The sequence below is a fragment of the Molothrus aeneus genome, chromosome Z (genome assembly GCF_037042795.1).
Source record: "Molothrus aeneus isolate 106 chromosome Z, BPBGC_Maene_1.0, whole genome shotgun sequence".
Lineage (NCBI taxonomy): Eukaryota > Metazoa > Chordata > Aves > Passeriformes > Icteridae > Molothrus > Molothrus aeneus.
Window position 1 is genome coordinate 41,025,649 of NC_089680.1, and position 27,905 is coordinate 41,053,553.

At 37.0% G+C, this 27,905-nt stretch overlaps 1 protein-coding gene across 2 annotated transcripts; it reads left to right on the forward strand.

Moving 5' to 3' along the window:
- Positions 1–27,002, forward strand: PAIP1 (poly(A) binding protein interacting protein 1). Of its 2 annotated transcripts, XM_066568898.1 has the most exons (12): positions 1–154; positions 1,464–1,573; positions 4,887–5,068; positions 10,260–10,448; positions 13,800–13,912; positions 17,054–17,165; positions 18,728–18,853; positions 20,903–21,009; positions 22,974–23,091; positions 23,226–23,280; positions 23,889–23,982; positions 25,606–27,002. In XM_066568898.1, exons 2-12 carry the CDS (start codon positions 1,543–1,545, stop codon positions 25,697–25,699), a joined length of 1,221 nt encoding a protein of 406 aa, XP_066424995.1. In that variant the 5' UTR covers positions 1–154; positions 1,464–1,542; the 3' UTR covers positions 25,700–27,002. The 2 variants fall into 2 exon arrangements, with proteins under 2 accessions (XP_066424995.1, XP_066424994.1); XM_066568897.1 differs by lacking the exons at positions 1–154; positions 1,464–1,573 and adding an exon at positions 3,316–3,523.
- Positions 27,003–27,905: the final 903 nt, after the last annotated feature.

The following is a 27,905-nucleotide window of genomic DNA, read 5'->3' on the forward strand; positions in this document are numbered from 1 at the left end:
CGGGGCTGCCGAGGTGCTGGCCGAGCCCGCGGCGCCGGCGGCGGCAGAGCGGGATAAGCGTGCCCGGCTGGCTACGGCGCGGAGGCGAAGGTCGGGGCTGGCGAGGAGACGTGCCGAAACGCGCGTGTTGGACGTGGGGCTAACGCCATAGCACGTAAGTGATGTCCTCTTCGTTATTGTTACTTCTTAAAATGCGCGATAAAGCAGCGAGGTGTCGGAGTGGTAGGCGCAGTATGGGAACAGAAAATGGGGAGCTGTGTCGGCTTTGGGCATTAGGAGGAATTTCTTCGCAGAAAGGGTGATTTGATGTTGGGGTGGTGCAGTCGCCGTCCCTGGGGGTGTTTAAGGAAAGGCTGGACGTGGCACTCAGTGCCATGGTCTGATTGTCGTGGTGATGTTCCGTCATAGGCTGGACTCGATGATCTCAGTGGTGTTTTCCAACTTAATCGATTCTGTAGCTGTTGAAATAATACATGTCTGGATGAAGAGCACATGGGGTTGGAGAGGCAGTTCCAGAGGACAGCTAGCCACGCTGCCCATTACCTCCATGCATGGTCTTCACACAGTCCTGCATATGTTGTCTTACTTCACACGATCTGTGGGTTCCGTGTATGAGGCTTATTTTGGTTAGAGATTTTTTTTTTAATTTACTGAAGTCTCTGTAGCTGCTCACGCAAACTACATGTTGCTGGAGATGACACAGCTTCCAGACTTGTAAATGGTGACTTAGCAAGTAAAGTTAAGCACTGAAAACATGAGAGTTACCCTAAAAATAATTAATAGGATTCTCTACTAATAAATGTTCATTACTTTTGTGCTTTCAAATAAGCTTGTGTGAAATCTGTAGAGCTTTAGAGCTATAGATTATGCCTGTGGTTTATGTTTTGGGCTCAATAACCACTAACTCCTACAAAAACATGTCTTATCAGTATGGGGGCAATTGGAATAATTCCAGCTAGTAACAATAAATTACACTTAAAAAGCTAGAACCAGCCCTCTCCTTTTTTTCTATTAGAAATACATTATCAGCATTAAAAAAAAATAGAGCAAGTAAAAATGCCTGTGTTCTGAATAGCGACAAGGTTACGGTGTGTGACTTTTTGCACCAGGCACTGAAGGTGTGTGTGGATTTGGTTCTGAGCTAAGTTTTAGATTATTTGGTAGGACACTTAAGACAAAGCAGGTATCTCCTAGTGACTGCCTAGAATTGTTCATAATTGTATTTGGTGAAAGTTTTAATCCAGTCATTGGGTGCTTAGGTGAGGTCTGTCTAGTTAATGATCTCAGGGGCTCTGCTGTGTGGCCTCCAAGGCTTGAAGTAATTCACAGGACTTCAGCTGCTCAAGCCAAAACCTTCTAAGCATAACGTTAAGCAGTCTAAAGGGGTGTACTGTTGTAGGCAGTATTTGGGGCTTGTTATTTTGGAATTAACTACCTGATTATTTTTCTTAACTTTGTTTTAGGTGTCTACACTCGGGAGAGGAAATTGGGTTCCCCAGTTTGCGTTCATGCAAACTTAAGTAGTGCATCTCTAAGAAAAATATGGATTTGGGATCACATTCCACTTTAAATGGTAAGCAGTTGCAAAATGATAATTAAATAACATAAAATGTCTGCTAAGTGAAAAGACATTTGGACACATTTATGTCCAAAGGTGAAAACTTGTCTTGTTCCATAACTTAAGGCACTCCATTCCTCTTAGGTGTAAACTTTAAAGAATGAGATTTGCTAACTTGAAAGATTTGCATATTCAAAATTGGCAAATTCTCCATTAGAATATAATGATGGAGATTTTCATTTTTCTTCACATTAATGTAAGCTTTTGATTCTCCTCCTGGTAAGGCAAAGTCTACAGATGTGGACAGAGTCACAATATAGGCATTAAAACTGGAGCTGATAACACAAGAACACTGAATATTTTTAATGGAGAAATTTAGTAGCTATTTTATGATCTTTAAAGAATTGGTAATGCTGCTTAAAATAGTTTTGACAATGGTTTACACAAGTGAAGTATTATAATGGTTTTTTAAGACTCATTCAAAACATCCTGCATTGGCTCACATTCCACTTGCAGAGTATAGATTTATTAGTTTACCATTCTATATTTCCAGAAGGGTTGCCTAGGAACAGTTTTCCCATGAGCCTCATTAATTTTAACTTATGACACCTTTAATGTCTGGCCACCTTTTTATCTTGGCAAAAATCAGTCCAATTCATTCCTTGGGGAGCAAACAAATATTTTATACCCTGCCCCTCCCCTGTTAATAATTGAAAATGGTAACATGTAATAATAAAACCAATAGGAACCTGACTACTAAAGGCACCATTTTACAATGCAATTGGATTTTTTTTAAATACAAGACAGCACTATTGTAATATTTTAATAATGTTTCATACATACTTGCCTATTTTTTTCAGCCCTTCATAGTGGTGAACAGAGCAGGACCCAATGCCACACAATCTTTTGTTTTTTTTGTGGTAGGAACAAGTGGCAAGGGCAGCACAGATCAGACTGTTCAGGGAGACAAAACAAACTCCCTCAGAAGGATTAGCTGAGGTGTATTTGTGGCACACCAGATTACACTTGCCCTCCTCATCTTGAAAGCTGATTGTGATACAGAGTTTGCAAAACAATGAGAGAAAGACTTTGGAATGAAACTGAAGAAGAGTAGATTAATTAAATTGTAAATGGACATGTGAGTTGAACCGTTCTCAGTTTATGTGATAATATTAGGAAAAATGCATTGCATGAACCATGTTCTTCAGTTGGTTCCTATTGGTGTGGAAGGTGGTTGTTAAACATTAAATCAGAAGAGCATTTGTTATCATATCATGCATAAATTATAAATGAAAATATATTTTTTCTGAACAACCATAGTTTCATTAAGTAGCCTTAGCCACACAATAATATGGTCATGTTGGAGGCTTAACTTTATGGGGTTAAATTTAAAATTTCGCCTGTAGCTTTTCCATCCCTCTCTGGTGTAAACATGTGTGTATGCACAGCGTGACGTGATGCACCTGTGGCTGCAGGTCTCTCCTGTTGTAGCTTAAGCCTTGGCCCTGCCACGGTCACCTCGCCCCGCTCGTTACCGTGGAGATGCAGTCGCAGGGATTACGGTGCCTTTGGAAACGCTGTTTCCAGGCTGCCGCGGCTCGGGGCGGGCGCGGCCATCGCGACGCTGCGCGGGGGTGAAACCGAAAGTGCGGGGCTGGGGCGGGCCCGCGTTCCGCCCGCCTCCCGCGGCCCGCCCTCCCCGCTCCGCTCCGCTGCGCTCCTCCCTCCCATGAGCGCCCGAGCCGCCCGGCCTCAGCATGTCGGAGAGTTTCGACCGAGCGCCGGGTGCCGGCCGGGGCCGCGGGTGCGGCGCGCCGGAGAGCGGCGGCGGGGCCCGGCCCGCGGGCAGCGCGTCCCGCGGCTCGGGCTCGGCCGAGGAGCAGCAGCACCATCCGGGCGGCCTCTTCCCGCAGCAGGAACCATTGCGGCCTCCGAAGACGGCGCCCCTGGGCACCGGGATGGCAGGTACGGGCTGCTCTCCCCGCTCTTTCTTTTCGCGGGGCACCTGCGCAGCTCCCCGCCCGCCGCAGGGGCTCCGGCACCCGCCCTCGGGAGCGTGGTCCCGTTCCCGGGTGTGCGATGCGGGCACCGCGCTGAGGCCGGGTCAGCCTGGTGAGCCCCGGGGCCGGCGGACACCTGGGTGACTAGGGAGGGGTAAGAGGAAGAAAACCAAAGAGAATCATGTGATGCCCTGTGCAGTCAGCTCAGCACCTGCTGACCGATGCCCAGCCTGTCCCTCAGCAACAATTGCCAGCTCCTGGCCGACTCTCCCCCGGTTTATATACTGAACGTCACATTCGGTGGTACGGATTATCCCTTTGACCAGTTCGGGTCACTTGTCCAGTCTTTGCTGCCTCCGTGCTTCTTGTGCATCTGCTCACCATCACAGCATGGGAAACCCATGTTATCAACACTTGCCTCATACTGAATCCAAAACACAGTGCTGTACTAGCTAGCAAGAAGAAAATTAACTCTATCCCAGCTGAAACCAGCATACTGGGTTATGGACCTGGACCAGGTAAAGGTGTGATGTTGTATTGCAGCTGCTTGCAATACTCTCTGTTTTTCCCCCCCTTTTGTGCCTCCACATCTGAGTGTACTTTTTTATCCATCTGTTAATCTGAATGCAGATGGTCTCAGACTTCCCCCACTGAAGAATTCCAGTCTATTTGCAAAAAAATAAACCCAACCCAACAGTAACACAAAGCAATGTTTGTTGGTCAACTTTTTCAGGTAGGTATCAGGTTCTGTTTTCAATTAACTTATGAGCTAGTCTGTAAAGAGAGGTTTGAAAAATAGTGTTTTAAAAACAGTTCAGTTGGATGTTGTGGTACATGGTATATAAGAACAAGAATAGCCAAGTGTCCTTTCAGCATTTTGTTGAAAATAAGTGTTGGTCAAAATCAGTGATGTCTGTCATTTATTTACCTTCCAAATGTATCTTGTATCTGTATCTAAAATCAATGAAAAATCACAGGATAATCAGATAAGCAGATTTACTAGTTGTATAGGTTAACTCTTAAATAATGTGTTTAGATGGAAAATAAGTTTTTTATCCCCTTCTCCCGTTTTTTTTTTTGTTCACCTGCACAAGAGCACTGTTTACTTTCCGTCGTGTAGAAAGACATGTGGAGTGTGCTTAAATGAATATCCACACCTAAGAATAAAAAAAAAAAAACCTATGTATTTAAAGGAAGTATATTTATAGTAAAACCATACTTTAAGTAAAAAAAAGGGAAAAAAAAATATATATATTCTGTATTTTCTCTGTGTGAATACATACTAATTTAGTGATTTCTAAGACAAGCTGTTAACAAAAATTTTTCAGAACACCTGCAAAAGACGGGAATTCCATCTGGATCTCAAGATAAAGTTTCAGTTCTTGATTCTGGACCAGAAATGACTGAACCTCAGTTAGCTGTGGATCCTGTAGTAACATCAAACTTGTCTGCTAAAGCACCTGAATTTTATCCATCAGGGTACAACCAGAACTTCAATCAGAATTTTACAGTGAGTGTTTTAACTTCATTCTTTAGTATGAGCTAATTTACTTGTATTCAAATTAATAATGTTTTCTTGAAATCTTATATGTCAGATAATTTGAATTCTGTATTTGCTAAAGTATTGCAAATATTCTGAATATAACTTCCAGAGTTGCAGCCAGGATATTAAGTGATATTGGGTGAATATTATGATGTACATGAGCACCTCTGCTGTGAAATATTTTGCCAAAGCTTGTTGCAGATAACCGTATTCCATTTTGACTACACCAGGCATTGGTTGCATACAGTATGAGAGTAACCTGTTTTTTTGGTGACTACCTCTGTTGTAGTTACATCTATACTGCATTTTAAATAAAAGCGTAGCTTCACTCTTATGCAGAATTCACAGGGAGAGAAAGCTTGAACTTTAGCTTCTCTGAGCACAGGCTTTGCCTTTCCCGAATTTCCTCTGCCACAGGTACCATTCCTCATGACTGCCTAAGCTAGTGTAGCATCATGTGTCATCAGTGGTGTTGTATCACCAAAGGGCAAAAAAAGTTAACAGTTACCTACCAACACACCTAGTAAGAAATGTATTTCCAGCCAGACTCAGATCAATTTGTAGATGCATCATGTAATAAAAGCTGGTACTTCTGTTTGCTGCTCCATTGTCATCCACGTTACTGCTTCAGTAACTCTACTCCAGGGAAGATGTCTGTGAATTCTTGGTATATCCTTTTGTTATGCAAACAGTCAGACTCTGGTACTATATCTAAACAGATGGGAACTTTTACAATTACAATCAAGTGATTAAAAAAAAAAAAGAGGGATGCTGAATCAAATTGATTTTTGATAACTGGTAGAAAAATACCTCATTTGAATGCTGAATATGGTGGTTTGGTATTCTGAAATCTTTTCCTCACCAGTAAAATTGATGTTACCTTAGTGTTAACCACTTTGCCTGTTTACTGAATGTAATTACTGTCCTGTATAATAAACCCCACTGCCAATATACAACTGTTAATGCCAGTGTGAGCGTGTTTTGGTGAATTGATAATCTAGGAGAAAAAATAACTTCTTTGCCCCAGCACTGGTTACATGTTTTCTATTAATAAAGTGTTTCAGTTTCAAGACAAAGAAAAAACCCAAACAGCCTTTCCAATAGCAAACATAGTGCACTCTTAAAACTGCAAAGTTTCAATGCCAACAATGTTGCTTTTCAGCTGTTTTGCAAAAACACACAAGCATGTGGGAGTGCCTGGTTGCTATGTTCTTGGAATATGCTATGAATGTGACTCATCTATTAATAAAACTACCTCTGAAAATGTTAGGAAAACATATTGCAGGGACTTTCATCTAATTAGAATATGATACACACAAAGCAGTGGTATTTTTCTTTCATTCTTCACTATTAGAAAATCTGGGTTTTTTTAGTTTAGTAACTGAAGTAATTTTATATACTGGGCTCATTTGTCATAAAAATAAAAAATTTAGCACACTTTACAGTTACACTGATTTTGACCATGAGTTTTAAAATTTGAATCAAAACAAAGTTTTGAGAAACTTCTTTTTTTACTTAAAATTAGTACTTAATAGGTTCCATTTGTAATGATTCCTGAATTTTTAGATCTGAAATATTGTATTTCTCTCATAAAATACACAGTTGTTTTGCAATGGCAAAATAACATTTATTATTTTAAAAATAGTATTGATTTGTTGTTTGATTGTGCACCATTATAATTACTGTGTCTGTCCACGTAACATTTGCTATTAGGTCAGTTAATTTCCAGTCTTTCCAGTTTTTGATGCTCAAAACTATCAATTACCTGTGAAGATGGTTTAAGGAGTACAGCTTACAAGGTTTTCTAGAATTTTCAGAAAAACTTTACTAGGACTTTGAAGAAAGATCTCCATGGAATTCTCTGTTTGCATGCAGAGTCCAACCCATAGAAATTGTAGTTGTCTGCTGCAGAACTAGCAACTAGATGGGTTTGAATTGCCAGTAGGAAACACCAGGTTTGTTCCTTGGAATGGCTGCATGATAATAATATGGCTGTTGCTGCATCAGATGGCCATAATGACGTTCTTACTTCATAGCTTTAGGAGTGAGGTTTTTGTTGTTTTAGGGTTCCACAGTCCTTCCCTCCTGCTTTTTTCTTTTTTAACTTCAGTAATTTCCATCAGAAGACCAAGCATGAAAGTGCCACTTAATCTCATTCAGCATGAATAGGTGGTTTTAGTCTTTTTGGACTTGGGTTTGCAATAACTTTATTGGAAACTTGTTGAGTTCATTTAACTGAAAGGACAAAAAGCTTGTTCCTAAGAAGTCGGAAGAAAAATCAATAAGTTGTTAAGTTATTGGTGACTAAGTTCATAAGTGAAAATATGAATTTACTAGATAAAGGAAAACAGCAATTGGTACATATTAAGAAACTGAGTAAGAGCAGATTTGTCTCATGAATCTTTGCTGTAGACTTTCTGTTTTATCTTTTTGTATATCAGAGGAGTTCTAGTACCTATTTAGCCTTCTACCCTTCTGTATGTAAACTCATGAACTGACACATAATAAAAGAGAGGAAAATCTATGATCTTTTCATCAGTTACTCTTTTGTTGTGAATAATCCAGGACCCCATCCTATAGCTATCAAAGATTTGAGAAAGAAATTGGAGCACTGACTTAATGGAGCAATTATTGAAATTAACAGAAAATCTCTAGTTTACTTTTGTGGCTTTAAATTATAACTTTGTAGTGATGTGTAATCTTACAGGTTTCTGTTAGCCAGCTCCTCTTGAAAAATAATCAAGAGCCATTTGCTTTGTTTTCCTTGGGTTCATACATTGCATGGTTCTACATTTATGTTAAATTTTAAAATCTGACAATGAGACGTGCAAGTACTTTATTTCTAGAAGCTAAATTTAGTTAGATTTTAAGGAATCAATTATAAATAATTTTAATAAAGTTGTACATTTCTGAATTTCCAAAGTACTCATTTTTCTTTCCCATTTGTTCAGTTCCCTGGCATAGTTACTGAAACCTAGACTTCTTTTGAAGTTGCATATTTAGTACAGGTAGATGAATATGGTACAGAGTTTAGTTCTGTGTTTAGCCTCTTAATCACAAACTGAAAATAAGAGTATACAACAGGGACACTAGTATACCAAATGGCACCTGGGATCCCTTACAACACGAGGATGTTCTCTAAGACTGGATTCTTGCCAAGTGAGTGTGAGAGGAAGATACCTTCCTCTCTGCTGAAGGAGGATCTTGTAAAATCTGATGGCTGTCAGAAGGAGCAGCTTCTTTTACTAGCTACAGCAATTGCATGCTCTGCAGCCTAGCTGGAGAGTTTTCAGACAGGTTGTTTGGAGAGATGCTAGTTCAGCTGTATGTGATTCAGCTGCAGTAGCTGCACAGTAATAGTTCTGTGGAACAAACTAGTTTTAAATTTATTGTACAGAACTCCTACTGGGCTGTTTGAAATTGCCTTATAAATGTTGATTTTCTTTAGTGAAGCAGAGTATGTAGCAAGTCATACATAGGCCTGTTAGCCTTTACTTTTTGGATTTGTGAGCTCCAAGCCATTAGAATCATAGAAAACTTTAGCTTAGAAAGGACCTTTGAAGTGCCCATGCTCCAATCCTCAGGTTGTCAAAGGCTTTATGTAGTAATAATTTTCCTTTATTTACATAAACCCATATTTTTTTTCGTGTTTCTGGTGGGCAACATTAAGTTATTTAGCATTTAGTGTTATTAACTGGCATATCTTCTAGTTAAATATATTTTACCTCTGTTACACTGATGTATGTCCCACCTCACTAACTTACGACCTGTCTGAAAGATTTTGGAAAGTCTGCTCTTTTACCCACACATTCTTCACAAGTCATGCAATTAATATCAGGATGTAATTTTCAACAATGTGTATCTTGTATTTCTCATAGCTCATACCCAGCAAGAAATTTTTCACAGATCCGTGTTGCTTCTCAGTAGAGGAGAGATAGGCATTTAGAAGACAAAGAAATTAAAAATCCCTATTAAGGGAGTAGAAGGGGAGGGGGACAATATAATTACAACCCTTGTCAATATATTTATGTACACTAAGTAAAGAAAAAGTGCTTTATTTTAGCTCAGCTTTACTGTGGATACCCTTTAAGCATTTTTAAATGGTAGAACAGTTGAGAATTCTGATTTTCTTTACATTACTCTTATGTCTTGAATTGCAAACTGTAAGCCATTTTTTTAGAAGTGCCACTTCAGGCTCCTTCTTGCATTTTTGAAATATATGAGGTGATTTACACAACCTTTTGTGTAGTGTGACAAAGTTATTCATTTGGACTGTGTAACTACTAGTGACATAACAAAGGATGCTGCTTTCTTTGCTATTCTCTTCATATACCTGCATTATAATCATCTGGAACAGTGTTGATTTTAGATACTCTCACATAGATTCATTTCTGAATGGACAAAAATTCTGTTTCATCAGTGGGAGCATAAATATCAATAAAGTGATAGTGGGTAGCCCCTCCTCTGTTTAGAGAGCAGTTGTGTTTACTGTCTTGTCTGGTTTTAAACCTCAGTAGCTGTAAATTAATGCAATTCAATTTGAATAGTTTCATTTCATGCCTTGTAATCTTTAATCCTTTGCCAAGAGATAAAAATACTCTGACTTTAAAATAGCAGTTTTTCTGATTATACTTCTTAGATGGGAAGAGTACTATGTATTTACTGTATTTCTCTAATTACTCTCACTTCTGCATATTTTTGAAGCACTATACACACTATCTAAGCCCAAAATACTTTGTTTCAAATTTTCCCTTCTTTTTACTTCTATGGTTCATAAATCCACAGTACAGTACAAGGAATGGGTGTTGACCCTCAGTTTGGTAGTTCTACCCTTAACAGATAAACTTGGTTTGTTAGTTAATCTTGTAACCAACTTGGGAAACTTATTTCTTTTTAATCCATTTTTAATGTATTGTCCTGGGAGACCCTAATGTCTGTAAAAATACTTTGCCTGGTTCTTAAGGTGATTGGAGGCTTCTGAAGTCTAAACTCCAGGAGATGTTGGGGTCTATGCTCTGTAAAAATGTTGACGTGAACTGTGTAATCCAGTATACAGAGACTCAAAACTCAGGGCTGTATGGTTATTTCTGGAGACAGAAGGTGTAACAATTCTTCAAGGTTGTTTTTAAGGAGTTGCCATATTCTTTCACTTCTACAGGATTCCTCCTTTGAAGATAGATGTGATGGCTATCTGACTCTGGCAGAATATGTCCAAGACTTCCTAAATCACCTCACGGAGCAGCCAGGTTGTTTTGAAACAGAAATAGAACAGTTTGCTGAAACACTGAATGGCTGGGTTATTGCAGATGAAGCTTTACAAGAACTTGTTGAACTCATCTATCAGCAGGTAATGTGTTACAAGGTGGACATTATGCCTCTGTTACCCAGTGTCCAAGATAGGCATTCCAGTATTTGTTACATTATTGTATCAATGTAGTAATTTAATGCTTGATATTTTTTCCCTTTAGACTGAAATATATAGGGAAGGATTTTGCTCAGTAAATTGAAATGGTAGCTCAGATTTCGGATGCCTAAATTGTATACGCTTTCCCAGTTTGCTGTTTCCTTTGTTCTGTGTTTGTATCTCCTGGGTAGCATACTACAGTTGAAATTATGCTACTTAATTAAAGGAAGTTGTATTTTAATTTTTGTTAGTAAAGATTGAAGAAACTTATACAATATTGTACACTTTTATTATCTTGTGCAAAAAAAATTCTTCATAGTCCTAAGACACTTTTAATTCCTAGGTATTTAAAAAATTTAAATTCATACCTACTGTGCACACCATCTTTTGGGAAATACCTCCTTTCTGCCAGGCTTTTTCTTTATTTGAAATATACCTATTTCAGAACAACATTCCTTGGAGAAAAGGAAAGCTCCTGTAAGGGTAACTAGGTCCAGCTCCATTGATGGCCATGGAAATGAGGACAGAGACCTTGAGCTGAACTCTGCACTAATTGGGGGAGCCATTGGAAAGAACAGCTTAATATGTGTTGCTTAGCAAATGAGCTGCTGTTACTGTCTTTTGGGCTCGCTGCAGAAAAGGAAGCCATGCTTCTGGCTGGCTCTTCATTATTTGTTGTTATCCCAACAAACCTTTCATAGGTTTGTTGCTTACAAGTTCTACCTTGAATAAAAGTAAGAAAGTAGACTTTTACTTAAGTGAAGATACCTGCAGAATATTTTAATCTGGTGTATGTAGAAGTGGAATGACTGGTTGGCCGTTGTACAGAACTGTAGAGTCTCAGGTTTCTCATTATTATACAGAATTAATGCAAATTTAATTGAGACCAGTTTGGTTAGACATGACGATCACCTTTGCTGCATTGGGCAGCATCATTTTACCCTTCTTTATTTGAACCCACGGAGGACAATTTATTGGAACGGAAAGAAGAGGATTTTATACTTCCTGTATTTTAAATACACTGACTTGCATTTAATAGAAGTCTTTAATGTTACCTCTTCCTCTCTGTCCCCTTTTAAAAGAAAAGCTTTGGGGTTTACTGTGACTTCCTCAACTCAGAAGTTCAATGTTAGTCTGAAAAATTTGCATGAAAAAGTTACATGAAAAATAAAGCTTAATGCTGAAAAGCTCTGTTGGTATCCACAAGCATCTAATTTTAGATATCTTATGTATCAGGCTAGCATAGTGTCTAAGCAAAGCCAACTATACTTATTATTTTTCTTTCTTGAGCAGAGACTCAAGCGTTTGTCTCCCGTTTTTTCACAAAACAATTAAAATTGCTGTAACTTATAAGCATCTGCTTCAGTGATACAAATTTGACCCAACTGAGCAGATTTACAGATGTTAGGTTTGTAAAGGAAATTACTGAAATGAAATAAACCCATGTCCTGTAGGGTCTTCCAATCACTTCTGTGTAAGGTATCTTAGCCTGTTTATAAATAGTAATTATATACTTATCTTCTTATTTATGTCTGAACAGAGTGAAGTGACAGTTCTTTTGTGACAGTCTTCCAAAAGTTGGACACTGAATTCATAGTTTAAGAACCTTTACTGTTGTCTAGTTAATGCAGTGGATTGTTCCTGTTAGAGCAACCGCAGTTTCCCAAGATATGTGTTGGTAGATTAGCCTTCATGCTTAGATTGTGACTTTTTTGAATTGGAGATAAAGTGGTATTACCAGCAATAATTGTTCCAAGAATATGATTTTGCAGTTGATTGATTGATAATGATTGATTATTAGGAAGATATTTTTTTTGTCTGTGTGTGCTACACCAGATCATAATACCTAAAATTTAGTTATTTCAATGTTTGGTGTAACCACAAGTACAGACCAACTAATAAGAAAGATAATGTTTAAAAAATACAACTGAGATTAGAAGAATTTGTGTTACGTGTTTGGATGTTAAATTTTTTGTTTGCTGGGGGTTTGTTGGGTTGGAGTTTTTTTTGTTAGGAAAAAGTATTAAAAAGGCTCACTTTATAAAAAAAGGGGTACCTTTTCTAGTCAGAGCAACTGATTGAACCACAGCATCAAAGTGTTTTTAGATAGTTCACATGCCCCTTACTGGAAAGTGAATTCCATTTGTCTGTCTTAATTACTTAAACTTGTTGTGTCTTCAGAGACACTTAATTTTTTTTCCAGCAACTCTATGCACATAGAAGAATTATGTCTTTTTCTCTACCTGTAAGAGGTAGCTAGGTATAATTGCATTAGCAAGACTTTTTTTTTCAAACATGTTGGAACAGCTCAAGCATGCAAACATATCTGTAGCACTGATAGATGATCAAGATGCAAAAAAAATATTCAAAGATTATAATGCCAAAGGAGAAGTTTACTGAGTTCTTAGTATCCTCATTTTCTTTTGGACAGAGCAGGTGAAGTTATTTGCAGCAGAACCTCTTTTCACTGAAACTGCATCTGAGAAATAATCTGAAATTCAGGTGTTGTTAGAGGAGGCTTGAAAATGAGTGAACAAAATAAATTTCCACCTCTTTAAAGTTTTAATTATCAGATTAAAACAGAAGATTTTTTACACAATATCATTCCTACCATGTTTTTTTACATGACAAAGGTGTAGATGTTCAGCAGTAAGAGGACTTATTTTAGCAAAAAAAGGCTACATTGAGAGTTGTTACTTTTAATGGTCTAGTCTTACTCTCTGATTCAGAAGTCTGCAATTCTGCAGATTGCTGGAGGATGTATGGGAGAAAGTATTTCTCTTTACTTGCCATGTTCTTACTTTGTTACTCTTTCCTTGGGTATTAACCATGACAAAAAGAGATTATGGAATAAATAACTTATAGACTGAAAGAAGACAACTTGTTATGATGTTGTTTGAATGTACTCATTGTTCCTCGAAAAACTGTCTTAATGTCCACTGTTGATTTTTTTGTATAAGCAGTCTGTAAGTGACTTTGAGACACTCTTCAGTTGTAGGTCACAGTGCAGAAGTAGAGTTACATGAAGACACGTGGCATAATGGTGGTTGTTTTCTTAGAGCCATAGAATTACAGTATAATTAACTTTAAAGTTCTGCTGAAGTGCATATATCAACATGCTGAAGCAATACAAAAATGAACATGGCAAATAGTAATTATTAATCATTAATTTTCTGCTCATGAGTTGTTTGATCAACATTAAGCATGGATTTCAAAAAAGCTTTTAAAAATATTTTCTGATAGCCTAATCATTACTTTTATAAATAATTTATTTTTCCATTTTTATTTTGGAAGGCCACATCTGTCCCAAATTTTTCATACATGGGAGCCCGGTTGTGTAACTATCTATCTCACCACCTAACCATTAGTCCACAAAGTGGGAACTTCCGACAGTTGCTGCTTCAAAGGTCAGTATCAGTCAATTTAAGCCTTATTCTCTTCAGTTGCATCTTTCTGGTTTGTGTGTTAACTCCTTCTGTAGCATACAAAGAGATACTTATTTAAAATATTACAGATTGAGGAGTATCAAAACACAGGTACATGCTGACTACTGAACACATGCATCCTAAAATATTTTAATATTTTTAAATATAAAAATAGGACTCCATTTGAAGTTCTGTGTGATCTTTTGAACTGAGTATATTAGACTGATTCCCAAAATACTGCAAATTGGAAAGTTAATCTATTTTAAAAGTATACTAAATGCACACATAGGTACTGTCCTTGTCCTTTGACTCTTGCCAGTACTTACTTAATCGTGGTTTTTTAATTAATGCTTTGGATTTTTGCCTGGAATTGCTGTGTAAGGTTTATTCACTGATAAGCTAACTGACTTTGTATCTATGAAATAGTTGTATAAAATCCAGAAGGATAATTTTTTTTCAGTTGTTGCAAATTTCTGGGGACCGCACTTAATAATGATTAGACTTTGTAGTTGACAAAAATGCAACATTTTTAAATTATTATATATCCTCTCAAATATTACTGCATGACATTTGAAGGAGTACTGTCTTGGACACTTCAGAATTCTTTAGAAATTTACCTTTTGTTTTTTGTTTAAAGACGGCTTTTTGTTTAAAGAACGGCATTCTAAGCTTTGGGTTTGCCTCTTATTTGAAAAGTTTTTACTTAGTCCAGCAAAAGCATGGTAAACTTTTACTGTAGTGCATTCCAGTGGTCTTTTATCATGAGTGGAATGTTGTGGTTTAACCTGGCAGGTAGCTAAACGGCTTGCAGCCCCTCACTCGCTTCCCCCACCCTCCCAATGAGATAGGCAAGAGATTTGTGGGCAGAAGTATTCATGGGTTGAGATAAAGATATTTTATTAGGACAGAAAAGGATGTGGATATAATAACAGTGATAAAAGAATTAGCATATACAAAACAAGAGGCACACCGTGCAATTGCTCACCGCCCACAATGCCCGGAGAGTTCCTGAGCAGCAGCCTCCAGCAGCTTTCTCCCTGGTTTTATATGCTGAGCATGAGGGCACATGGGATGGAATATCTGTGGGGTTAGTGGTGTCTCCCCTCAGCTTCACCCCAGCCTCCTCACTGGTAGGCTGGGGTGAGAAGCAGAAGAGTCCTTGACGTAGCGCAAACACTGAGGCAAAAGCTAAAACCAGGGAATGCAGAAGCTGAAAACAGTAATTTTTCTCTCTTTTTTTGGTTGCGGTTCTCCTTTTTTTGTTGTTGTTGTTTGTTTGTTTTGTTTTGTTCTTTCTTTCAAAGTCATTGCTTATGATTTTTTTTAACTGTGTGTTACTTTGTTACTTGAACATGAAAGGAAATCCCTGTTAATGTTGCATTTTCTGCTTCTTGGTTTTGAAGCAAACCCAATGGATAACATTAATGTTAGCACCCTGAAGCTATTAATTTAAAGTTGCTTATGTTTTGCTTGCTAATATGGAGAAATTGGGAGCAGGGAGGGTGTGTGCAGATAAACAACCTAATAATGTGACCGTAAAGAGGTCATCTTCTGTTTCTCAACTAAGTCTCTACCTGAAACTTTGTATTTCAAGTCTTAAGATTTTTCAGTTTCTCCACTTTTTTTCAATCCATTACACAATCATTCAGAATACATTAAAATTTGTCTGGGTTTCCTTTTATCTCAAATATTTTTAATTTTGTTTTTGTACTGTTATGTAAACTTGTGTGGTTTGGCACAGTTGCTAAATACTAGAAAAATTACTTCACTGCCATAGTATGTTGATCCTATTTTTGTATTTATATTTAAATTACAGAATCATAGAACTATTGGGTTGGAAGAGACCTTAAAAATCATCTAGTTCCAAACCCCTCTGCCATGGGCAGAGCACCTTCTGCTAGACCAGGTTGCTCAGAGCCCCATATGGCCTGGCTTTAAACACAGGGATGGGGCATCCACAGCTTCTCTGGGAACCAGTTCCACTGCCTCACCACTCCCACAGCAAAGAATTTCTTAACATCTAGTCTAAACTCATCCTCTGTTAGTCTGAATCCATTCCCCTCTGTCCTGTCACTACATGCCCATGTGAAAAGTCCTTCTCCCGCCCTCTTTGGGGTCCCCTTTAGGTACTGGAAAGTGCTACAACGTGTCACCCATGCCTTCTCTGCTCCCTGCTGAGCAGTCCCAGCTCTCTGAGCTTGTGCACACAGGAGAGCTGCTCAGGGCCTGTGATCAGCTTAGTGTCCTCCTCTGGTCTCACTCAATATGTTTGTGTCCTCCCTGTTCAGAGGACCCCAGCTCTGGATGCAGTGCTCCAGGTGGGTCTCAGCAGAGCAGAGGGGCAGAATCCCCTCCCTCCCCTGCTGCCCACGGGGCTCTGGTGCAGGATACAGTTGGCTTTCTGGGCTTCAAGCATGCACTGTCATATTGATCTTCTCATCACACCCCCGAGTCCTTCTTGGCAGGACTGCTTTCAACCACTTCCCTGCCTAAGCTGTTCTTAATGCTTGGGATTGCCCTGACCCGTATGCAGAACTTTGCACTTGAACTTCATGAGTTGCACGAGGCCACCTCTCAAGCCTGTCAGGGTCCCTCTTGTGTGCCATCCCTTCCCTCTAGAGTGTCACTTAACACTGCTCAGCTGGGTGTCATGAATTATATATTACTGTCACTTAACATCGCAAGATAAAGAATTAATGAAATAAGTGTAAAGGCATCTAAGACAATGTGGTAAGCACCCTGAAGAAGAGAACATGTCTACTTCATTTCTTTGGGCACTGGTTCCCTGTATTACTGTTGCAAATCCTGGACCCATATTCAGGTGTAAAAATTGTGTAACTATTAATTTCTACATGTTGTAAGTTGTTCTATTTAATTTTGCTGCATCAGATATCTCAGTGCTTCAAGACCTAATCATATAATCTTATGTGTTTCTCTAAAAGGATGCAAATCCACTGTTTCTTTGTGAAGGCCTCTCATTCCCTTCACAGATCATACATCCCAGCATTCAGCATGTAACAGTTTTCATGCAGTTCATAAGTTCTCAGTATTCCTTTAAATGAGTAGCATGTTACATATGTTGGAATGGCTACAGATGGTATAATTGTGCTTTGATTTTTACAGGTGTCGAACAGAGTATGAAAACAGAGATGAAGCTACTAAAGGGGATGAGACTACTAGAAAACAATTTCATGCCTTTGTGCTGTTCTTAGCTGAACTTTATCTTAACTTAGAGGTAAGAAGAAAGTTGGCTGTCATGTGGCTCTTCATACATTTTTTGGTGTGTGTAGGTAAACACTGAAGTGGACTATAATTTGAGGTGTTTTTCTAAAGGCAGAGGGGAGTAAAGTAAAAGAACTTTAGAACAGTTTCATTATATTGGGTATGTCCAAGAAATATATAAACAAAAAAGGACAAGATCATTAGAAGAGAAATGTATAAAAATGAAAGTGTAAGAATTTGGGTAAGAGCCAACCACAAACATCTTTGAAATGAAGCTTTTATTTTCTTTTTTACTGGCAAAACCCCTAGATGGCTATACTTAACCAACATATTAAATGTTATTAAATGCCTAGCAGAAGCAGATCAGGATGAAAAATATGGAATTTTTTCAGTATTCAGGTGCTAATAAGAGGTGTTAACAAACACCTGAGGCAGATGTGAAAATCCTCAAAATGAGGAATTAAAAATGCACACTTTTAAAGGTACTTCTTCTGATTGTTGAGTCATTGGTGCATGCATGCATTGGTGCATGTAATCTTGTATTTAGACTTCATGCATCTGTGATATGTTCAAAAATGTGTACTTTTTTTTTTTTTATCCCTGTGCATTTACCAAGTTCACTTCCTGCTGTAGTGTAGTTAAAAATACACATATAACTTGATTGTTTCAGTGGTTTGATTTAAGCAAACACTATAAAAATGTTCTGCTTGCATGAGGAAGATCTTTCTCTTCCATTTCTGGACTGTAACTGGTCCTTGGAATTTACTTTTCACTTGCTAGATGAAAAAAATGAAGATTTTCAAAGACTTTGGAACAGGGGAAGTTGTCCGTTTGTGGAGTATACCATAGTCCTTGGAGTATGCCATTTGCTTTTAAACCATTTTCTGTAATTTTTTAATTATATAAATACTGCTTTCTAGAACTAAGCTACCACTGCTGTAGAGAATAGGCAATGCAGTGTGGAAAAGAGCATGAGGTTCTGGGAATTTGGTAATTTTTGGACCATTAGGCAGGCATTTGGTAGCTTTTCTTATTTTAGCAGAGAAACAAAATTCTAGACATGAATTGTTATGCCAGAATTGCAAGGAAATTACTCAGAGTGAGTTTTCCACTGACACTGAGCTATGTGGTGCAGTCCATGTGCTGGCAGAAAGGGATGCCACCCAGAGGGACCAAGACAGGCTTGGGAGGTGGGACCATGAAAACAAGGTCAAGTGCAAGTACTTATCTGGGCCAAGCACAAATACAGACTGGGTGGAGAATCAGTCAGAAGCAGCTCTGCTGAGAAGGGTTTTGGGTGTTGGTGGATGAGGACCTCAGCATAACATGCATCAGAAGATGTATGGCCAGCAGATTGAGGTAGGTGATGATCTACATGATATTTTAAGTCCCTTCCAACCCAAAGCATGCTGTGATTCCATCAAAGTCTGTGTTCTAAAATGATTACAGTATTTTGCATATAGATGTCAACTATATTGATCACAAACCAAATAATACAGCATTCAAGGGAGAAAATGTGCCCAAATTAATTTCTAAGTATTTTAAATATTGGGGGGTTTCTTATATGTTTTGCAGATTAAGGGAACAAAGGGACAGGTTACACGGGCAGAAATTCTTCAAGAAGGCCTTCGGGAATTACTGAATGCACTCTTCTCTAATCCTGTGGACAGTAATTTGATATGTGCAGTGAAACTACTGAAGGTGAGACAGTAGTTTTAGAAGGAAAAAAAATCATGTTTTTTAAACTGTCTAGCTTTAATATAGGGAATAGTAGGCTAAATTGCAAATGAGAAAGTATTTATAGGGGTTTATGCATTACAGCATTAGCAGAGCAAACTACTATTTTTGTTTTCCTTAGTACCATTAGGAAATTGAGCCAGTAAAAAAAGTAACAAGATGCTCTAAAAATAAATTCAAGGCCATTTGTGTACAAATGAGCAATAGAACTGAAGTTGAGGTGCCAACAAATAAGTGCTTCCTCTAGATCTCATATTGCTGCTTCTGGCGTAGGAGAAAGCTGTAACATGTCTGAATGAATTGTGATATCTTAGGTATGCTCTGTGTTCTGAAGGACACCTTGCCATTGGGGTCCACACTTTTTGTGGCAAAAGGTTCTAAATATCTCTTCCTTCCTTCTGTGCTATGTCTTACTATTGTAGAAATATACAGATTTCTCTTTCATGTGGAAAATAAACCTCTTTGCTCATAACCCATAGCTTTTCTTGTAAAATTTTTAGCCTCTATGTAGGAGAAACTCTTATCTTCACTAGGTATCATTATACCTGTAGTTGGGAAAACAGGAATGAAGGTTAAATGCTAAACAATATTTTTCTGAAGATTTTTGGTTGGCTTAGTTTTTTTCCTCATTCCTTACCTTCCTCATACTCCACTGCTTCTCAGCCTGCTCTATCTTGAATTTCATTTCTGACAGTTTCTCTTTATATCATAAACATAGAGTGGGGACGAGAGATTTTTGTAATTTAAAACCTTCATTTGACGTTTGGATGTTTAAGGAGGTTGCTTCACAGCAAGTGTGAGATTGAGCTCAGTGAGCACATTCACTCCTGTGGTCAGTCCTTATGTTGGCAGTGCTTCCCTGAGGCAAGGCCCACTGAAGAACCTTTTTAAGCAGCAATACACAAATCAGGAAGCTTTGCAGTGTAGTAAAGAAGAAAAGAAGAAGAAAACCAGTCATCTAAATTGTTTTTTGACAGATTGTTATATCTAAACGGTGTTACAGAGCAAACACTCTGGTTTTTCGTGCAAGTGTTTCCTGACATTATATAGTATTTACAAATGTTGAGCTAGACTGGGCTGCCTCATGAAACCTTCATTTCACTACTGAAGCAATAAATGTCTCACTTTATCTTTTCCATTTTATACGGTGATAGATACAGGTTTTTCCCTGTTTGCTATGCAATATGTTTATTTTAATTAATCTTGATGCTATTACCTAATTATCCAGGATTAAGATGAGACCACTGTGGAATACTATGAATGTCAAGCAAATACTGACCAATACACTTGCTTTTCTCTTGGGATTTTATCCTTTGTATCATCAAGCGCCATTCCAAGCATTTTTGATCATGTAGTATTTATGCTGAGGAGATTGCTATTAGTGGCAAACTAATTATTTTTCTGATTTAACTCCTCCTGTACAATTATTGGGTAATGAAGTACCTATTCTTGTAGTAAAAAGCTTTCATCCCCAGCTGCTCTAGACTGACTCCTGCTAAAGCTTTCCTGGCAGCAGTTCTAGCCCCTTACACTTTTCTATATTAAAGTTCAGGCTGGCTTCAGATAATTCTGATTTCCTTTATATATACCCAGAAGAAATTCTCTGGCATGTGTGATGCTGGCCAAGTTGACTGAAGTGTTTCTAAAGCTCAATAAAGTATTTCCTGTTGTCATGTAAACTTTAAGTAAGAAAATGATGGTAGTATGTACTTAAATCAAGTAAGATCTGACCAATGTCACTGAAGAGATGTTTTGAAATCGTATTTCAAGACTGAAACAAGTGGCTGTGAACTTGTAGGTAACATAAATATTGGGCATGAAGCTCCTATACTGTCTGTAGTTTAAAATAAACTATTTATGAGGTCTATTAATCTGTTTAGCAAAGAGATACAGGCAGCTGGGAGTGTCAACCATCAAGTAGTCCAAGTGTCATGAATTGTTACAGAATCTCTTAAGTTGACTCTTCATTAAGGATTTCTAATTAAAAAAAAAATACTAATTCCTTGTCTTTAGTTGACAGGTTCCGTTTTAGAAGATGCCTGGAAAGAAAAAGGAAAGAACAATATGGAGGAAATGATTCAAAGAATTGAAAATGTTGTGTTGGATGCAAACTGTAGCAGGTGAGAAGATAAGTTTATGTGCAGTGTTTTGTTTATATGAAAAAGAACACCTTAAAAAAATCTTCAACTATAATGAACAGGGCAAAAAAATTATCTTTGAAACTTATAATTATGAAAATCGATGTGTTGTGTGTGCAGGTCATTTTCCATGTAAAAAAAGGTGGTTTTCAGTTGAAGGTAATGTGGCTTTTTTGGCAGTTGGGTTGATTTTTGAGGTAGGTTTTTTGTATTTTATTTTTAATAGAGATTCAAGTTCCATATTCAGTTAGGTTTTTTTAACCTATTAGATCTCAATATCTTCAGTGAGTGCTTTAGTCTCTTAAAGCAAGTATATACAAAGAGAAAATAGGGGCAACATCTTATAGTTAATAGTTTTCATTTTGAATTGAACAGGCTTAAATACACACAAATAGTACTAAATATGTAGCAGTATTAAATAGATACAAATTATTATAATTGTAAAGGCAAAATGAAATATACTTTGTGGTTTGATTTTTGTTGGTTTTTTTTCTGGAGAGCATACCTTTTTGGCAAGGTTTTAGCTTTAATCTGGGAAAGAACGAGTGGTTGACTAATATATTAGTAATATATTAGTGACTGACTAATCATGAAATTGTCATAAAACCACCTGTGTGCATGAGGTTATCTGATTCTTCTGTGCTTCATCCTCAGCTTCTTGCAAGAAAACTTACTAAAAACCTCTAGAGGGCTCAAACACTGATCTCTTGCCATATGGAGGGAGGCCAAGAGTGGCTCATAACATCTGTGGGTTTTAATTGAGCTGCCCACAAGGAGGATGAGGAAATTTTTGCTTCAGGAACCAAAATAGATGGCACAAGCTGATGCCTCAAAGATATAGAACAACAAACAAATTTTGATGCTTTTTCGCTGGTCCTAAAATCATGAGCTAGACACAGTTAGGTGACAAAAAGGGCTTATCTTACAAGGATCCTTAGGTGCTCAACTCACTGGTTGGAAAAGAGCTGAAGATGCACACCCAGAATAATGTGTAGACAATGTCTGTATGTTTAGCAAATTAGCATAACTGACAGGGATCCCAAGGGAGAGACATAAGTGGTGAGGTAATTCCCCCCCAGGGCAACCCTTTCTGAATTCCTCCCCCACTCAGGTAGGAACTAAACTTTGTTTATGAAAATGTGTCTGGGACAGCTGGTCTCAGCCTTGGCTTTCCAGAGAACCTAATCCTGCACCACCAGCTTGGAGCTGCTGAGGAATTTCTTCTATCTTTCTGTGTAATAGAGTAGATAAAATGCTAGCTGCAAATACTGTAATAGGCTATGGAGCTATAAATATACATGTAAAGAATATGGAGAATCTATAAAAGAAAAAAAAATGCAATAATCAATTTGGCATCAATTTCAGCTGGGAAAATAACTGATTTTTTTAATGTATTCTTTAACGATACACTTCTCCATAAACTAGCTTAAAAGAAGAAGGAATTTTCTCTTATTTTAGGGATTAAATGGGTGTTGATATCTAATGTACTGGGGGCATTATGTCTTACTTTTGACTAAAACATTTCATTATGATGAAGAAGGCTAAAGTTAGGAGGATAGAATAGATAACTAAAATAAAATTTGAAGATAATCTTCCTTTTTTCCCCATTATTATCCTTTTATCAAAAAGGATTGTGTTCTTTAACTTGTATTTCAAGGTGTGGTATCTCAGTAAAAATTACAGCAGTTTCCTTTTTCATGTGAGTTCCCTACTTAACAGCAGAGGAAGTGAAGAGGTTGAATATCTCATTACTGACACATAAAGCATCTAGACTTGCAGTTGTAAAATTGAGTGCAAAATGATCTACACAATGGCCCAAATATTATCCTTCTTGAACTTTTTTTTTTTTGGATGGATTTAACTATCTTGTATTTGCACAGTAAGAGAAGCCAAATTTCTTGCTTGGCACAAAACATTCTAACTTTTGTAGTGCTTTTCTATTTCAGAGATGTGAAACACATGCTTCTGAAACTAGTAGAACTGCGATCTAGTAATTGGGGTAGAGTTCATGGAACAACCCCACATGCAGAAGCTACCCCTGAAAATGACCCAAACTATTTTATGGTAAGAATATATGGACATTTCAGTTCCTTAATTTCATGTGAATTTGGTTTGATTAATAGACAATTGCATTACTTGAAACTGCAAGCCTCTTTCTCTGCGAATACATATAACTTTCTGGATGACTTTATTTTTAGAATGAACCAACATTTTACACTTCTGATGGTGTTCCTTTCACTGCAGCAGACCCAGGTATGGCACAAGTTTAGCTTACCTGTCTTCTCAATCTTCTTTAAAAAGTTGTAATTAAGTTTACAGCCTGTTGAAGACCATAAAATATTATTCTTCAAGAATCTAAAACCTATTTAACTTAAAAGACAAAATTCTGCCTGAATTCCTGGTAGAGCACAGGATTTATTCTGCGTTAAAGAAGGTAGATGTTTGAAATTGAGAATGTGCATTTGAGTTCATATAGGTCAGAAGAACTTGTTCAGTAATCCACAGCATCTGACCTTTCCAGAAAGCCAAAAATATTCAGGTCTTCTTTTGTTTGTCCATTGTTAGCATCAAAATCAAATCAAAATCCTTGGTTTCCTTATGTGTAATCTGAGCACAGCGTGGCACAACATCATTTGAGGTAAAGACATCTGTCACAACCTTTACAGTTCTATGGGAAATTGGGCATCATTCCTAGACATCCATTCATGTCCTGAGAAAACATTGCCAAAGGATCTTTTCCTGTAAATACATTTCCTGCCTTTTATGATTTTGTTAACCAGCCAATTTTCAAACTTGATATATTTCTGTTAATTTAGCAGAGTAGTCTTCTACGTTACTCAGTCTCATTTTTACTTTGCCAGATTATCAAGAAAAATACCAAGAGTTGCTTGAAAGAGAGGATTTGTTTCCATATTATGAAGAAAATGGAGCAGATCTGTCAGGACCTGGAGAGCTGTATGTCTTCCTTTTTAAATATTTTTTAATAATATTTATTTTTACTGTGATGCTGTGATAGTTCAGACTTAGGATTCCAATGTTGACAAAAATGAAACTAAATAATGTAATTGTTACTTAGTTCTACAGTGGATGTATTTGTTCAGGTTTAAATTGGTTTTTAATCACATAAGTTTGAAACCTATTTCATGTTTATTCTACTGAGTATGGTAATTACATTTCAGATGTAATTCAGATATTTATGCACATGTGCAAACATACTTCTGCAGTTAAGAAAAAATTTGCAAGCAAAATGAAGCACCAAGCCTTTAAGTGTTTGTAGAGAGGCAAACTAAATTTGTTTGACTGATGTGCATGAACATCCCAGCAAGAGATGATTACCAAATTTCCAGTGTCTTTGAAAGGGAGAAAGTATTAACTTTCTCTCTTCAGCCTAAGGACTATCCCCTTCAATTAGAGGGCTAGTCAGTATTCCTGTAGAGCAAGAAAAGCAACCTAATGGCAAAAGGGGAAGCAATAGTTGAGAATATAGCCTGACCAGTTTGGCACCATTATAAGAAATATGGTCTAAAATAAATTGCTCTGAGCTTTTGCTCGCTAAAGAGGACTTTCAGACCATGATTTGACACACAAGAGCATTTTCAGTGTTGTTTTTATGATAAGAGTGATGAGAGTGCAGGCCTGGATCAGTATTTTTTTAGTACATTAGAAAACTTTCAGTATGTACCTAGCTGAGGGGAACGTAAAGAACACCAAGAGCTGGAAGATATATTAGAGATGTCATCAAAAATCAACAAGCTCATACCAAAGGGAAAAAAGGACCCATGTGAACCTCTGCTTAGAAGAAAAATGCAAATTGAACACAGACATCCATTAGAAACACAGCAAATCCTAAAAGTGTCATGTAGAACACACTGAGTCAACCTTCAAGCACAGTGACTGTAACCTTCTTTGTTGAAGACTTAAGAAAAGCTTAGACAAATGTCTGCTGATTCTCTGTCAGCTATTTCTCATGACATCAGGGAGGAGGGTTCTTTGTGAAGCCTCTTTCTTCTGAAGGCTACACTTCTACAAGAACAAAGGAACACATGACAAATATGTAGACTGCTTCCTCAATGCACATCACTTTGAAGCAAAAAAACTTTCTTACATATTTTCTATGTCCTTCTTTCACATATCAACAAACAGGAATGCAGGGTTTCTATATTAATGTGTTCTGTCTTTGAACTAGGATGTTCACCAATCAAAATTACACTAATATGTTATTAATTATGGTTTTTTGTAATTGGATCAGTACAGATGCATTATTAAATTTTCTATCATCTTGGAAATACTTCTGTCTTTTAAACTGGGCAGCATAAGATGATCTAAAAAGGTGGCAAACACTGTAGGTATTTGAACATATCTGTGCTGCTTTGAGGTTTCTGTTTATTTGTTTTCCTAGTATCCATTATTTTTTTCCTTTTCATTCCCTTTAGGAAAATGTCATAAATAAGTCATTTATAAAGCTTTGTTTTATTCTTGACATCTACACAAATTCTAAAAATCTGCTGGCTCTGAAAATCTGTATGTAAATCTGTATGTAAAGGTGTTAACCTTTGGTCATTTTTTTCCCCTCCTCAGGTATTTTGATGAGATTGATGATGAGATGGATCCAGAAATTGAAGAAGCATATGAAAAATTCTGTCTAGAATCAGAACATAACAGAAAACAGTGAGATGTTATGTATTAATGTTAGTTTATTTAACCACTTTAGGTATGGTTAGAGTGAAGGGGGACACAAAACATTTGTACCAAAATGAGAAACTTGAGTTTCTCCAAGTACTAAAGTTACACAATTTCCATTTTGTTTAACAGAACCTGCCAAAAAATGTAAACTTATGCCCTGTAACTTAAAATGTTGTGTATATATCATAGTTTATTTTGTGAAAAATGTTTTTTGAACAATGTTTTGGCTGCAATAAAAATTATTTAAAAGTTATAATTGAAATTAAAATTTAATGGGGAACTGTCCCATAAAACTTCCCTTGAGGAAGAAAGGGAAAGAATAATGATCTGAATTTGCTTGCTTGTTTGCTTTAGTATATATTGGGATTTACTCATCCTATTTACCATATACACTATATCTTGCATTTACTTCCTCCACTTCCCCGTCCAAGAAGAGTATGATCCAAATAAGAAAGAAAATTTCTTTTCTGTATATCACAATCATGAAAAGTGGCTTGTGAAAGTTTTGTGTATGAGTTTTTGTTTTGTTCATTTCCTTTTTCTTCTTCTTTCAAAACACACATGGGTGAGGTCTGGACTTTTCTTTTTTCCTGGAATAAATATGTTACATGTTGATATGTGAAAAAGCAAGCAGTATTTTGGAAGTGAGATGCTTTCAAGATCTTTGGTTCAGATAAGCTTATTTTCAAATCTACAAGAAAAAGCTATTCTGTAATTTGTTGTGTTCTTCAAGGCAATAGTAATACAGTTATGTTCTAAACCATGCTTCTCAAGAGTATGTGCAGTGCTTTTTTTCTTTTGCTTTTTTTTCTAGTAATGTATCTAACATGTCTAACCTTTCCCAACCCCTGTAACTTTCATTTATTCTTCTAATTTTATGTAGTTTGATTTAATTTTGTAGTTGGAGTAAATTCATATATTTCATAAATGTTAACATTCTGAAGCCAACTGCTCTTTTTTTTGACTCCACATAATCATGTTAGTTTTCCTAGGATAGTCCATTGTTGTTGTTGCCAAACTCAGTTGAAGTGTTTCCTGTTACCTGTTGCTGGTTAGACTTGATTAGAAATCATTACCAAAACCAAACACAAGTATTTCCCAACAGTTAGCTACTCTAAAGAACACGCATTGTAAATATGCATGTAAATAATTCTGATAATATTTCACTGTTATTTGTTTGGTTAAATAAGTTGTGCATCTGCTAGTAGAGTAAGCAGTGGCTGTTTTCTGGATGTTTATTTAACATACTTATTTAGGTTGGAGTTTTGGAAAATAAAATTTAACTAGCTTTATTTCCTTTGGTATAATATCACTACCTTGTCTTCTTGCTTTAAAACAAAAATGATATTTTATCTCCTTCTATCTTTTCTTCACTGAGCACTCCTTTCTCTTCTTGAAAGTACACAATTGCAGAGTCGATAATCTTTTGATTCTTGCTGGAAAAATAAAATGTATCAAAATGCAGTATGCTCATAAAGACTGTATTAGCATTCCAAAGTCTTTAAACTAAAATTCAGAAACTAGAAATGTGAAAATTAGATGACTTTCAAATACATATTCTCTAAGTTGAGCACAATTTTTATACAAAACTTTTAATCTAAATACAGGTCAGACTTTCTGCTGGCTTTACAAGCAGATGTCTTGTGGAAATTGTTTTTATTCAGAACTTAGAATCCCAAGGAACAAGCATTCATATATGCTTTACAGTAAGGTAACAGTGACTCAAAGGGACATGCATTTTACATGTTTTAGTTTTGCATGATTTGTGGTGAGTGGTCTTTTTCTGTCAGGTAGCTGTCAGCTCCAGATGTACTGTCAGCCTGTGGAAACAGTAATTTTATAAGTAGATAAGAAGCATGCCAAATCATTGGGTAAAAAAAATCAGGAGCAGCTCAAGTCAAGTTTGCAATACAAGGCTTTTCCTCCACTGAAAATATTAAAAATCATAAAGTGAGACTTTCATTCAAACTAGTGTAGAAGTTTATAGTCTGTACATATGAACTTTGTAAGTGCTTTCAGTCTTTACTGCAGCAGGGAAAAATTGGTTTTAACTCTGTCCTGCTGCATTAAAAAACCAGGATAATATTTTTATTAAACACTCAAGTATTTCCCACTTATCTTAAATCTCAAAGAACTTCACTACAAGCTAGTGAATGTGAGAGAGCAAAAGAAAGAAGTAAGTTTCTCACTGTCAG

What these genes read in the sequence shown, in the direction of transcription:
- PAIP1 (XM_066568897.1), top strand. Translation starts at nt 3,316, where the DNA reads ATGTCGGAGAGTTTCGACCGAGCGCCGGGTGCCGGCCGGGGCCGCGGG. An exon ending in CGACAGTTGCTGCTTCAAAG is followed by an intron (nt 13,913 to 17,053) that starts GTCAGTATCAGT and finishes TGATTTTTACAG; the next exon opens with GTGTCGAACAGAGTATGAAA. An exon ending in CTGTCAGGACCTGGAGAGCT is followed by an intron (nt 23,983 to 25,605) that starts GTATGTCTTCCT and finishes TCCCCTCCTCAG; the next exon opens with GTATTTTGATGAGATTGATG.